Source organism: Salmo salar, chromosome 21 (assembly GCF_965601325.2).
Source record: "Salmo salar chromosome 21, fSalSal1, whole genome shotgun sequence".
Taxonomy (NCBI): domain Eukaryota; kingdom Metazoa; phylum Chordata; class Actinopteri; order Salmoniformes; family Salmonidae; genus Salmo; species Salmo salar.
Window position 1 is genome coordinate 7017986 of NC_138311.1, and position 14996 is coordinate 7032981.

At 41.4% G+C, this 14996-nt stretch overlaps 1 protein-coding gene across 19 annotated transcripts in view; it reads right to left on the reverse strand.

Annotated features, from left to right (window-relative positions):
* LOC106581656 (leucine-rich repeat flightless-interacting protein 2) overlaps positions 1–14963 on the reverse strand; it is a 93124-nt gene extending 78161 nt beyond the window's left edge. For 7 of the 19 annotated variants that reach the window (XM_014163843.3, XM_014163841.3, XM_045704374.2 and 4 more), the window contains exon 1: positions 14258–14949. In XM_014163843.3, the coding sequence (XP_014019318.2) occupies positions 14258–14347 (90 nt within the window). In that variant the 5' untranslated portion in view covers positions 14348–14949. Of the gene's footprint in view, positions 1–14257 lie in introns of all 19 variants that reach the window. The other 12 variants (XM_014163853.3, XM_014163852.3, XM_045704383.2 and 9 more) reach the window with 5 other exon arrangements.
* Positions 14964–14996: the final 33 nt, after the last annotated feature.

The following is a 14996-nucleotide window of genomic DNA, read 5'->3' on the forward strand; positions in this document are numbered from 1 at the left end:
ATCCGAATAGCGGCGTTTTGTTCGTGCGTCCCAGACACTATCCGAAATGGTAAATCAGGGTCGCGCGCATGGCGCAATTCCTGACAAAAAAAAATCTAAATATTCCATTACCGTACTTCGAAGCATGTCAACCGCTGTTTAAAATCAATTTTTATGCCATTTTTCTCGTAAAAAAAGCGATAATATTCCAACCGGGAACGTCCATTTAGCTAAACAGACGAAAGTAAACAAAGCTTTCGGTCGACGCGGGCACGAGCCTGAGTCTCACAGTACTGTAACCAGCCACTACCCAAACGCGCTACTTTGTTTCAGCCAGAGCCTGCAAAGCCACGATTCTGCATTTTGCCGCCTTCTGAGAGCCTATGGCAGCCGTAGGAAGTGTCACGGGACAGCTAAGATCCTCACTCTTCAATAAACAGAGACAAGAAGAACGACACCTTGTCAGACAGGCCACTTCCTGCATGAAATCTTCTCAGGTTTTTGCCTGCCATAGGAGTTCTGTTATACTCACAGACACCATTCAAACAGTTTTAGAAACTTTAGGGTGTTTTCTATCCAAAGCCAATAATTATATGCATATTCTAGTTACTGGGCAGGAGTAGTAACCAGATTAAATCGGGTACGTTTTTTTATCCAGCCGTGAAAATACTGCCCCCTAGCCATAACAGGTTAACCATTGTCTCTCTGAGTCAACTACTCACCACATTTTATGCACTGCTGCGCTAGCTAGCTGAAGCTTATGCTTTCAGTACTAGATTCATTTTCAGATCCTTTGACTGGGTTGGCAGTTCATACTGCTCGAGCTCTGATAGGTTGAAAAGGTTGCTCCAGAAGTTGTCATAATTACTGCGTCAGTCCATGGAAGGGGTGAGAACAATGAGCCTCCTAGGTTTTGTCCTGAAGTCAATGTACCCAGAGGAGGACGGAAACTAGCTGTCCTCTGGCTACACCATGGTGCTACCCCAGAGAGTGCTGTTGAGGCTACTGTAGACAATGTGTTTTAATCAATTATTTGGTGACATGTGAATATATTCAGTATAGTTTTATCTGAAAATGACACCTTTATTAAATGTTTCACAATTTATTTTTCTGAAATTCACTGAGGATGGTCCTCCCCTTCCTCCTCTGAGGAGCCTCCACTGGTACATGGTATGATTTTAAGAATTGAAATTGTTAAAGTATCGACTGCATAGAGACTCAGTTGGAGGTTCATGACAACAACAACAAAAAAACTATAGTCTGCGCTCAACTCTGTGGATTAAATCATTGTGTAGTTGAGGTACTTGGCAAGACAGGAGGATGCTCTACCCTGAGGATGCCCGTCCACCGCTGTCGTGAATGCTAGCCTAATCCAGCAAAGAGCAATCCAAGACATGCCGGTTTCTAAAGAAAGTGTCAGGCAGGTGCAGCAGGACGAACGGGAACTTATTTGAACCCTTCTCTGGGTTTGAATTGTGTCATCTTCCCTCACCATCACTGAGAAAGACATCCCAGTAGAGTGTGGGGACTACTGCAGTCAATCAACGTCCACTACTGTGAAGCTTTCACCTTCTACAGACATAATCCAGTCATATCCTCTAACAGTAAGAGGACAAGTATTCAATATACATGCTTTCGTGTTCACACTTTTCACTATTTAACTCCAACTGCAGAATGTAGGACACATATACAGACAGCTAAAAACAAGGTCACAATGTGACTCATTTTAACTTTTGCTATAATCCCTCAATTAGGACATTCAATTCAGCGGTTAAACACTACAAACAAATCAAATTAGGCTAGCATTTGATGTCTAACCAAGGTTGCTATGTAGGTTTTACAGGCGGACAATGCATCAAGAAATGAGTTTACTGCAGACATTAACACAGAATAACCTACATTAAACAGGAGGTGATCCCAGCACACTGTGGTGCACTCTTACCAGTGCATTCATGCAAACTGACTGCACTTCCCACAGGCTGAGTTCCAGGCCTGCCATCATTATCACAGCACTTGACATCCAACACCACACTAGAGGAATCAACATAGCTGGGAGGGCAAATGGTACTGAGGTGAAAGAAGACAGTGGAGCTACTGTGCAATTCTCTCATCTTCTATCAAATGCCCTCTAGCTTCTCTTGACAAGGTGATCGATAGATGATCCTAAAACATTTGACAAACAAAACACTGTGCTTAACTAATCTAACACCTCTGTACCCTCTGCACGTGCTAAGTCACTGATTTGTTTATTGAATGTATGAGGTAAGTCCCCTTACATCCATATTCATCTTCTAATTCCAAGGAGTCAATGCCTCCTTAATCATCAACACTGTGTACTATTCAAAGACTCAACTGTGAGGACACTTTGCCTGTATTTTTTTTTACTGCTTTCATTTCCATATCCCACCCTTTGGTCTAAAGAATGCTCCTGATTTTCTTGTATTGAACACATAGTGGGCTCGCTGTTTGTCATCCATTGAATTTGACCAACTTCATTAGGGTTGGGAATTGCCAAGGACGTCACGATTTGGTATCATGATACTTAGGTGCCGATACGATATGTATTGTGATTCTCATGATTCAATATGTAGTGACTTGATACTGTGATTTTATTGTGATTTGATGTTCCAAACATGTTGCTCACCATATGTCTGCTGCTGAGGGACAATAGTGAGGTTTGACCAGTCATGGAAATAAGTGCTGAAAACATTGTCTCGCTTATAAAAATAAGGATGGAGAACAAGTTATGGAGGAAAAATAGAGTTTCGGTGCAGATACAGCCAACTATTGCAAAAATAATATTGCGATATTGTCAAAACGATATGTCGTCAAAATATGTATCCCGAAATGTAACTTTATAGACGTTTTCCCCCAGCCCCTACTGTTTGTGTGGATACGTTTTCAAATGGTTAATATTAGTAACTCTGATGTAGCCATAAGATCTTTATCATTAATGGCATACAAATATAAGTTTAATTCAGATCAACTGCCTCTTGGTGTTAGTTTATAAGAATAATGTGAAAAGCTGGAGTGATGCAGCCTGGCAGCGTTAGTGCCAGTGTTAATCTTTGAAATGCACCATTGAATTAAACACATTTCAACATTTTCTATGAACTTTTACCTTGGCAAGATTCATTATGGTGACGTACCAGAAATCCTTGTTTGAATTATTATATTGAAGTGTTTGACATTGGCAAAAAGTACAGAATTACAAGTGTGCAAACGTCCTGAGCCAGAACATTCCTTCCTACTGTGTGGTCTCCTCTCCCTTGTCCATACTAAGTCAAGGTTACACATATAACCATACATTTAAACTTTTCCTAAGCCTAATACTGCTCTGCACAACAACCCATATAGAAACAAGATACAGTTGAACCACCTCAACAGCTCAAGCTCCTGATGCCTCGAAGCCTACACTTAAAAAGGCTCCATTACCGAAGAGTCATTTGCCATGCCTTTTCCGTGGAGTGGCCATTTCCAGTGGACCAGTTAGCTATTGGCATGCGCCATTAGACCCCCCACCCCCCGCGACAGACCCAATCTGAAGGCAGGGTGCAGTAACAGCTGATCTTTAGGGCCTTTCTATTTTTAAAGCCTGTGTTGCAGAATTGGTCTGCTCATCAGGACTGACATACCATCCTGTCAGAGGGCTGCCATTGTGGGACTCGACCCAGCCTGAACTTAAAGGCACAGTATTTCTCTAACTGTGTATAGCAGTTACAGTCCTGAAGCTACAGCAAGCTACCGTTCTATGACAACAGCAAACTGTCCACTGACAGTGTTTTTAAAACACTCAGGAAATGTGCAAGGGCAGCTGTGGGGAACTACCAGCAGATGTCACCAACCACAGCATGTTCTCCCCACTGCACATGGTCTACAGCAAACAACAATGACTAAACTTCAAGAAAGTGTAACCCCAGACAAATACCCCCAGACTGTAAAGTAAATAGCAATCTGCTAACTTGATACCAGAAAATGATAACATTCAGATAGCCAATTGCTACCGACTTGGCAAGGGTAATCATGAAGCAACAGTCACTAGTGAGTCAGGTGTCTGAGGTGAGATGCCCATTTGATGCAACATCCGGTATGAGTCTGAACAGACCGCACTTCCTTCCATTCAACAGTGCTGTTCCTACCCTGGAAGCACAGTGGTAAAGTACACCCTCTAGACATGTACTACTGAAACTGCCTGAGCTGTATCACATGTAAGACAGTGACTCAAGATGCTTGTCTTTTACAGCATGATAGGACTGTTTAACAACTAGAACTATAAAAAGTGTGTTGGCACACTCTGGAAGTCACCATATGGAACTGCATTTCAAGGCCTACATTCAGCCTGTGTGCGTCACACCTCAAACAAAGGTCTCGAAGACCCAAAGTTTATAGTTGAAACGTGAAAGTAGTGCCCTTTCACCCCACAAATTAGTGTCCTGAGGCATCACACTTCATTAAATCATGTAGCCAATGCAACATGTTATTTCAGTGTAAGACATTGAATTTTGCCACTGTAAACTTTTGTATACTTTTTAGCCAGTGGTTCTTAAAGTAGTGCTCACGAGCCAAAAGTGGTCACCAAAAATGGCCTACTATGTCACATGTGCACCACGTCATTGCTCTCACTCTGCTGTGTGTACATGTGCATGGGCTTTCCACTAAGTTGTTGGGCCTGCCCTGCAACCTCATTGGATAATGCTGGGCAGGCCTGGGCCAACCTTCTTTCACTGTGCAACCCAGGCTCCCAGTGCCCAGTCTGGAGTGTGAAGTCAAACTCTGCTGGTCAGCTACTCTGCCCTACCAAGCAAAAAGGCAGTAGCTGCTTATAGTGTGGAAGTGAGAAAAATTGCTTTTATTTACTTTGGTTTCACAGTAACTTTATGCAGTAACTGCTAACATGACCCCCATTTTCTCCAAAACACAATAGAGGCAGGATACTTGTCCACATGATTAAGCATGCATTTAATGTAGCAAAAATGACATTGGTCATTTTGTCTAAAAATGAGTTATTTACTGCCTTTTTGCTTGGTAGGGCAGTATTGTGTAGCAACCTAACGGTGACAAAAGCGCAAGTCTACCCTAGAATGCTATGTAAATTACGATCGCCAGAACAGCCAAACCCCCCCAAAAAAGGTACCGATGTATTGGGCCCAAATGGTGTTTATGATCAAGATCAATCCCCCACAGTGAATTATTTTGAAGTTTGCTACAAATTGAGATATTTAATTAAATAGTGATCCATTCTGACTACTACATTTGTCGTCACACAGGACCACGTGCTGACAGAGACGAATCAAAAAAAAGTTACACTATCCAGTACAAGTGAAAAGTTTGGACACCTACTGATTCCAGGGTTTTTCTTTATTTTTACTATTTTCTACATTGTAGAATAGTGAAGACATGAAAACTATGAAATAACACATGGAATCATGTAGTAACCAAAAAAAAGTTAAATCAAAATATATTTGAGATTCTTCAAAGTAGCCACCCTTTGCCTTGATGGCAGCTTTGCACACTCTTGGCAGTCTCTCAACCAGCTTTACCTGGAATGCTTTTCCAACAGTCTTGAAGGAGTTCCCACATATGCTGTGCACTTGTTGGCTGCTTTTCCTTCACTCCGCAGTCCAACTCATCCCAAACCATCGCAACTGGGTTGAGGTCGGTTAATGGACATTTTGTCCACTGGCAATAAATTGATTGGACAGAGCATGTGTCATTGCTCAGAATCATCATAAACAGTCTAAGGACAGCATAGAGTGCACATGTACAGTGTCCCAGTTGTGGACTTTATTAGTTTAAGGACTTTAAGTGCATGTCCAATTAGTGATGGTAAATATTTGATATATTTCATACTGCAAATGTTGGCACTGGCAATTGATCATATCTCAATGGACACTGTCCATTTCCAATATCTTTAAGCAGCGATTTACCATCACCAAATGGACAGGCTGAAATCAACACGAACGAGCAAGGAAGAGGAACCACCATCACTGCTAGGCGGTCTCGAGTTCAACAAGCATGACAATTGTTAACCTCTCTAGTGTATGTGGGACGAAATCGTCCCACCTACTCAACAGCCAGTGTAATCCCGTGGCGCTATATTCAAATACCTTAGAAATGCTATTACTTAAATTTCTCAAACATATGACTATTTTACACCATTTTAAAGACAAGACTCTCGTTAATCTAACCACACTGTCCGATTTCAAAAAGGCTTTACAACGAAAGCAAAACATTAGATTATGTCAGCAGAGTACCCAGCCAGAAATAATCAGACACCCATTTTTCAAGCTAGCATATAATGTCACAAAAACCAAAACCACAGCTAAATGCAGCACTAACCTTTGATGATCTTCATCAGATGACAACCCTAGGACATTATGTTATACAATACATGCATGTTTTGTTCAATCAAGTTCATATTTATATCAAAAACCAGCTTTTCACATTAGCATGTGACGTTCAGAACTAGCATACCCCCAGCAAACTTCCGGTGAATTTACTAAATTACTCACGATAAACGTTCACAAAAAACATAATTATTTTAAGAATTATAGATACAGAACTCCTTTATGCAATCGCTATGTCCGATTTTAAAATAGCTTTTCGGCAAAAGCACATTTTGCAATATTCTCAGTAGATAGCTCGCCAATACGGGCTAGCTATTTTGACACCCACCATGTTTGGCACTCACCAAACTCAGATTTACTATAAGATAAATCGGATTACCTTTGCTGTTCTTCGTCAGAATGCACTCCCAGGACTTCTACTTCAATAACAAATGTTGGTTTGGTTCAAAATAATCCATAGTTATGTTCAAATATCCTCTGTTTTGTTTGTGCGTTCAAGACACTATCCGAAGGGTAAGGAAGGGTGACGCGCCCGGGGCGTATCGTGACAAAAAAATTCTAAATATTCCATTACCGTACTTCGAAGCATGTCAACCGCTGTTTAAAATAAATTTTTATGCAATTTTTCTCGTAAAAAAGCGATAATATTCCGACCGGGAAACCCTGTTTTCGTTCAAAGACTGAAAATCTAAAATGGACTCTTCACGTGCACGCGCGCCCCCGTCTCATTGTTCTCAGATCGACCACTTACCAAATGCGCTACTGTTTTTCAGCCATGGCCTGCAAAGTCATCATTCAACGTTCTGCCGCCTTCTGAGAGCCTATGGGAGCCGTAGGAAGTGTCACGTTACAGCAGAGATCCTCAGTTTTCAATAAAGAGAGTGTAGAAGGCCAAGAAATGGTCAGAGAGGGCACTTCCTGTACAGAATCTTCTCAGGTTTTTGCCTGCCATATGAGTTCTGTTATACTCACAGACACCATTCAAACAGTTTTAGAAACTTTAGGGTGTTTTCTATCCAAATAAAACAATTATATGCATATTCTAGTTTCTGGGCAGTAGTAATAACCAGATTAAATCGAGTACGTTTTTTTATCCGGCCGTGCAAATACTGCCCCCTACCCTAGAGAGGATAAATTGCTGAAATGCCCAACATGTAGGAAGTGCCCTCTCTGACCATTCCTTGAGCTTCTTGACTCTGTTTATTGAAGACTGAGGATCTTTGCTGTAACGTGACACTTCCTACGGCTCCCATAGGCTCTCAGAAGGCGGGAAAAAGCTGAATGATGTAATTCCAGCCACTGGCTGAAAAACATTAGTGCTTTTGGCAAGTGCTCTATCAGAGGACAATGGGCTGAGGCGCGTGCACGAGTCGACCCCATGTTTTTCTTTTCTTTCGTCTTTGAACCTAAACACACTTTCCCGGTCGGAATATTATCGCTTTTTTATGAGAAAAATGGCATAAAAATTGATTTTAAACAGCGGTTGACATGCTTCGAAGTACGGTAATGGAATATTTAGAATTTTTTTGTCACGAAATGTGTCGTGCGCGTCACCCTTCTTTACCATTCGGATAGTGTCTTGAACGCACAAACAAAACAGAGGATATTTGAACATAACTATGGATTATTTTGAAACAAACCAATATTTGTTATTGAAGTAGAAGTCCTGGGAGTGCATTCTGACGAAGACAGCAAAGGTAATAACATTTTTCTTATAGTAAATCTGATTTTGGTGAGTGCTAAACTTGGTGGGTGTCTAAATAGCTAGCCCTGTGATGCCGGGCTATCTACTGAGAATATTGCAAAATGTGCTTTCACTGAAAAGCTATTTTAAAATCGGACATAGCGAGTGCATAGAGGAGTTCTGTATCTATAATTCTTAAAATAATTGTTATGCTTTTTGTGAACGTTTATCGTGAGTAATTTAGTAAATTCACCGGAAGTTTGCGGGGGGTATGCTAGTTCTGAACGTCACATGCTAATGTGAAAAGCTGGTTTTTGATATAAATATGAACTTGATTGAACAAAACATGCATGTATTGTATAACATAATGTCCTAGGGTTGTCATCTGATGAAGATCAAAGGTTAGTGCTGCATTTAGCTGTGGTTTGGGTTTATGTGACATTATATGCTAGCTTGAAAAATGGGTGTCTGATTATTTCTGGCTGGGTACTCTGCTGACATAATCTAATGTTTTGCTTTCGTTGTAAAGCCTTTTTGAAATCGGACAGTGTGGTTAGATTAACGAGAGTCTTGTCTTTAAAATGGTGTAAAATAGTCATATGTTTGAGAAATTGAAGTAATAGCATTTCTAAGGTATTTGAATAATGCGCCACGGGATTCAACTGGCTGTTGAGTAGGTGGGACGATTTCGTCCCGCCGACCATAGAGAGGTTAACAAGAAATTTGTGAAGTGGTTGAAAAACATGTTTTAATGACTCCAACCTAAGTGTATGTAAACTTCCGACTTCAACTGTATTGCCAATATATTGCTATTGGAAAGTGTCCATTACACATATGATATATTGCCAGTGTGAACATGCTATTCTGCAATTGGACAGTGTCCATTGCCAATGTATAAGGACTTCACATTACAAAATGGACATGCTGAAATGAACACGTAAGTGTAAGGGATAAGATGCACTATGAATAAAGGCCCATTGGCAATATATTTCTAAATGGACAGTGTCCATTACACATATAATATATTGACAGTCTCAACATATTATACTACAATTGGACACTGTCCATTGCCAATATATTTGAATAGGGATTTACTGTCAGGAAATGGGCAGGCTGTAATCAACACTAATGAGAAATTCTGACTTCCTATGATCAAACATGATTAATAGACCTTCTAGGCTGATTCAGGACTTAACATACGGATATATACCATTTGGTCATTATATGCGCCATTTGGACATGATTCACTGACATTTGGGTTCCGAACATGACTTCCTATGATCATATGCGTCAAGTGGACATTTTGCCCATTTGGAGTATTATATGCCTGATATGGACATAACATAGGCCTTACGGATAAAATCTAATTAAATAAGGCAAAACTATATCCTTATGGTCCTTTAGTAATGGATAATTGACAAACAATTCAACATTTTTCAAAAAACGGTGCAAACGCACTCATAAAGCATATGGTTTCTGTTACCTAACTAATGCTTGTGGCTGAATGGCTGCAAGTCTTCGCAGCAATGTTCCAACATCTAGTGGAAAGCCTTCCCAGATGAGTGGAGTCTGTTATAGCAACAAAGGGTGGACCAACTCCATATTAACACCCATGATTTTAGAATGAGATGTTCGACGAGCAGGTGTCCACATATTTTTGGTCATGTAGTGTAGCTAGCCCTCTCACAAGCCAACCATAGAGGAAGGTTCTTCTGGCCATAATTGTACCAAACAAGTAGCTAGGATGCTATTGATACCGTAATTTCTGGACTATAAGCCGCAACTTTTTTCCCACGCTTTGAACTTCGCGGCTTAAACAATGACGGATTTTTCCGGCTTTCAAAAAAAAATTCTCAAAAAAAAAACACATTCTGTGATGTGCTCAGTTTTTTGCCGGCATGAAGCTTTCATTAGACCAATGAAATTGCCGAACGGGTTAAGGTCAAACAACTTTTTTGTTTACTGTTTAGATTAAAATCGAGCGCTCTCAAACTTCCCATCATTCTGATTACGGTAGTCATTTTGTCACCATCATCATGGTAAAGACACGGAGAAATGCGTATGATGCAGCTTTCAAGTTGAAGGCGATTGATCTGGCTGTTGGAAAAGGAAATAGAGCTGCTGCACGGGAGCTTGGTCTTAATGAGTCGATGATAAGACGTTGGAAACAGCAGCGTGAGGAATTGACTCAGTGCAAGAAGACAACTAAAACTTTCAGAGGGAAGAAAAGCAGATGGCCCGAACTAGAAAATGAGCTCGAAGACTGGGTTAACACACAGAGAGCAGACGGCTGAGGTGTTTCAACTGTGCAGATCCGACTGAAAGCCAAAACAATCGCCACCGCAATGAAGTTTGAGGATTTTAGAGGAGGACCATCGTGGTGTCTCAGATTTATGAGACGTAAAGGCCTGTCCATCAGGGTACAGACGAGTCTGTGTCAGCAGCTCCCTCCCGACTACGAGGAAAAAGTTTCAAACTTCCGCAAATTCACTGATGCAAAGATAGCGGAGCATTCCATTGGCCCGCACGACATCATAAATATGGATGAGGTTCCTCTGACGTTTGACCTGCCTCTCACTCGGACTGTCAACAGGAAAGGTGAATCATCCGTCACGCTGAAAACAACTGGGCATGAAAAAAATACGCACTTCACCTGTGTTCTGAGCTGCACGGCATCAGGAGAAAAGCTTCCACCGATGGTGATTTTTAAACGCACGACGATGCCAAAAGAAAACTTCCCGAGAGGAATTGTTGTGAAAGTCAACAAGAAAGGATGGATGATGGAAAGCCTAATGCATGAATGGCATATGGAGTGTTACGGCAAGCGACCGGGAGGATTCTTTCACAGGAACAAGGCTTTGCTCGTTCTGGACAGCATGAGGGATAACAGATTCCGTGAAAGAAGCCATCAAGAGGACAAACTCAATTCCAGCTGTGATTCCTGGGGGCACAACAAAGTATTTGCAGCCACTCGACATCAGTGTAAATCGTGCATTTAAGGTGGCGCTCCGTGTTCAGTGGGAGGCTTGGTTGAGAAGTGGGGAGAAATCCTTCACTAAAACGGGCCGCATGCGAAGCGCAAGTTATGGTCAAGTCTGCCAGTGGGTCCTGACAGCGTGGAGCATTGTCAAAAAATCCAATATCATCAACGGGTTTCGAAAGGCTGGACTGCTGCGTGTTGAAGAGGGCTCAGCGGGGGATTTGCCTCCGGATGAAAGTGACGAGAGCGACAATGAAAACAATCCAATATCGGATGAAGCAATTCTGCGGCTATTCAACTCCGACACCGAAGGAGATGACTTCAGTGGTTTGAGTGCACATGAGGAGGAAGATAGTAGCCTACCAAGAAAGTCATTGGTCACTGTTTACTGCTAATTTTTTATTTTTTGTTACAAACCGTGTTTCGTTAAAGCCTGTGTCAAGTTAATTTGTTTCAATGTACCGGTAGCCACCTGCGGCTTATAGACATGTGCGGCTTATTTATGTTCAAAATAATATATATTTTTAAATTCAGTGGGTCAGGCTTATATTCAGGTGCGCTCAATAGTCCGGAAATTACGGTACTTATGTCAGAGAAAACTAGATTGATCTATCAAATGGTTGGGCAGTTAATGAAAGACAAAGGCAGAAAAATAGTAGATACTGGATGCTTTCTGAGATGGCTTCAAGGAATAGAAACAGTGTTAAGAAAGTTCTCTTCGGTGGAACGGTAAGCGACTAAGCTTTAGCATGAGAAACAATGCTATATCGTCTTCAGTGAGAAGCCTATTTTGAGTGTTTGTGTAAAGAGGATCGGGTCTGTGTCTCCGTTAGCAAGGCTACCCAACAGTCTGTCTGTGTCATAGCATGCTTTCAAATCTAAAGTCGCTAGCTATCTGTCATGGTAAATGCATATCAGGGAACATCATAGTTGTCGGTCTAGCCAACTAAAACACGTTCAAAACATAATTCAAAAAAATAATAATTAAATCACTTTAATATTCTATTGCGGAGCTGGGTGCAGACATGCCAGATGATTAAGCACACAAAAGGCCCTTGGCATCAGGTAAGATTTGATTTGGACTAGCAATCTTTTGTTGATGGGATGTTTCCCATGTGTCATATATGGACTCTGACAAAAGATTTATAGGCCTAGTTTCATAATGTGCTGGCCATTTACCACTGCTCCAGAGTCCAATGGCAGCGAGCTTTACACCACTCCAGCTGACACTTGGTATTGCGCATGGTGATCTTAGGATTGTGTGCGGCTGCTCAGCCATGGAAACCCATTTCATGAAACTACCGACGAACAGTTCTTGTGTAAACTTGCTTCCAGAGGCTCGGTATTGAGTGTTGCAACCGAGGACAGACTATTTGTACCCACTTCAGCATCTGGCAGTCTGGTTCTGTGAGCTTGTGTGGCCTACCACTTCGTGGCTGAGCCGTTGTTGCTCCTAGATGTTTCCACTTCACAATAACAGCACTTACAGTTGACCAGGGCAGCTCTAGCAGGGCAGAAATTTGATGAACTATGACGGTGCCACGTTGAAAGTCACTGAGATCTTCAGTAAGGCCATTCTACTGCCAATATTTGTCTATGGAGAGTGCATGGCTGTACGCGTCAATAACGGGTGTGGCGGAAACAGCCAAATCCACTAATTTGAGGGGGTGTCCACATACTTTTGTATATATAGTGTACATCTGTTCATAAATCAGTGTTCCTAAAAGCAATATGCATACCCTGTACCTCTTCAGCTGACATGTTGAAAATAATGGCAATTGTTTACACAATCCATGTGTAGACTCCGTTAGCTACAGTCTGTCTCATCAATGAAGACTCAAATGCATCTTGCTTGCTGTCACTCAAATGGGGAGGGGCTGTAGCTCATTGGTTGGAAATTGTATTGCTAGATTGTGGGCCAATCTTGCAGTACATCACCAAAGGTTCCAAAAAAACTGTCAGTTTCAAACTAGAGATTTTGTTTATATTAAGAGCAAATTCTTATTTACAATGACAGCATACCAGGGAATAGTGGGTTAACTGCCTTGTTCAGGGGCAGAACGACAGATTTTTACCTTGTCAGCTCGGGGATTCGATCTAGCAACCTTTCGGTTACTGGCCCAACACTCTAACCACTAGGCTACCTGCCGGACTTTGTGGCTAATTGAGGTAAAACAGTAATTCTGCTCATAGATTATGCATGCATGAACTACATATTGACACATCCAGCCCAAAGCCGGAGGTTTTAAAAATACTGACATAGTTAAACACAATTCGCCAAAGTCCCGGAGCATGTCTTTAAGAATTAAAACGTACATTTAAAATAAACAAAGAGTTTAAGTATGACAACAACGGGACTGATTAAAAAAACCACGTAGGCCTATAGATCGCACACCTATCGTATTACAGTGCATGGAGAAAATGTTCTGCTAAATTGAAAAGAAATTCCAACACACTGGAGATCTTGATGCTCCACAGATATAATGGATCTATTACAAATTATTTGATCTCAATAGGCCTTCATCAGGGTTTAATCTGTGAAGCATCAAGATCACCAGTTTCTTTTGAATTTAACACAAAGAGACAGGAAGTGCGGGTCCACCAGGAAGAGTGAGTGCGCCAGTCACAACATGAGTAAGGCACGACTTCAGCACCTGTCAGAGAACCAACAGCATATCACTGCTGCCAAGACTAAACCATACTGGGAAGGGATTCTTGCAGGTTAGCACATGTAATGCAAAATGAAAGTGAAATAAGAAGTTAGTGCTACATGGCCACAAATAGGATAAGGGTGATCATTGCCCCCTGCTCCAAGAACATGTAGCCTAGTCTACATTCATCAAGGGGAATTTATACATCAGTGTTTTTGTGCACATAAAGTAGGATTTAAACTATACAGTGAGTTAGCCAATGAATTAGTCATTGACACACAATTTGTTCTTTATGTTGGGCACGTGTCTGGCACTGGACAGGCACCATTTAAAGTTGCAACCAAAGCAACAATGAACTGTATATTTACAAACCAATAATTTGGCTAGCCTGCTAGAGAAAAGCAAACTAATATAGTATGAGGACATTTTCACTTTTGGGGTCCAGTGTGGGCTATACTGTATTTCCTCGTGCGCTTATCGTGTCAAAAATATATATTCCTGCCGCTGGGAGAAAGGAAGGGAACAAAATGAGGGTGAAATTATAGAAATACTGAGTAGTGGAAGTTGAATGGAAGTGCAAAGTAGCTTTCGTATTGTTCTCATCTAAAATACGTACCTCTCTTGATATGAGATTAAGGGCATCATCCTCGGCCGTCGACCTGTCCTTATTGGGATTTCTTTTTCGTCCGGTGCCCTGAGTCCCCATGTCTTGGTTTCTGCCCGACAATTAGGCTACTGGTCCAATTCGTTGAACGTAGAAGACAAATCCAAAGCACGTCGAGGAAAGTACTACTGTCACAATGTTGGGAGTAACATTTGCCAAATCACAAATTCGTTACCGCGCACGACATTGGTCATGGAGTTACATCCGTCTTCAAGACCTCTTCCTGTGTTGTTTCTATCCAAACGCTAAATTGCAACTTTGTAACAATTTTTTGCCTTCGTTTGTATTGAATCCGCAGATTTTTAACACCTGTTCTTCCTAGAGGAATTCACAAATAGTTGAGTGCTTCATAAAGACACATTGACTGGCAATACATCTATTCAGATATGGAATAAAAATGATTTTATAGCCTGTGTAATAAAAAAAGATGACATAAAAATACAATCTAAAAAAATAAAAACTTGGTGAACCCGCTTGGAAAGAGCCACGATGCTGTCAAAGTATCCTAAAATTGAGTCGGTCCCGGATGAGGACATGCGCGAAATACATATTCCGGGGCTCATGCAGCCTTCTCCAGCCACCAAATTGCCATTGAGGGCTATGTTGCTACCGCACTCTCTCACACCCTCTCCGCTATTTTTAATGATGAGTTGCGAGAGCTAAAAACAGAAACCTTATCTTGTAGGCTACT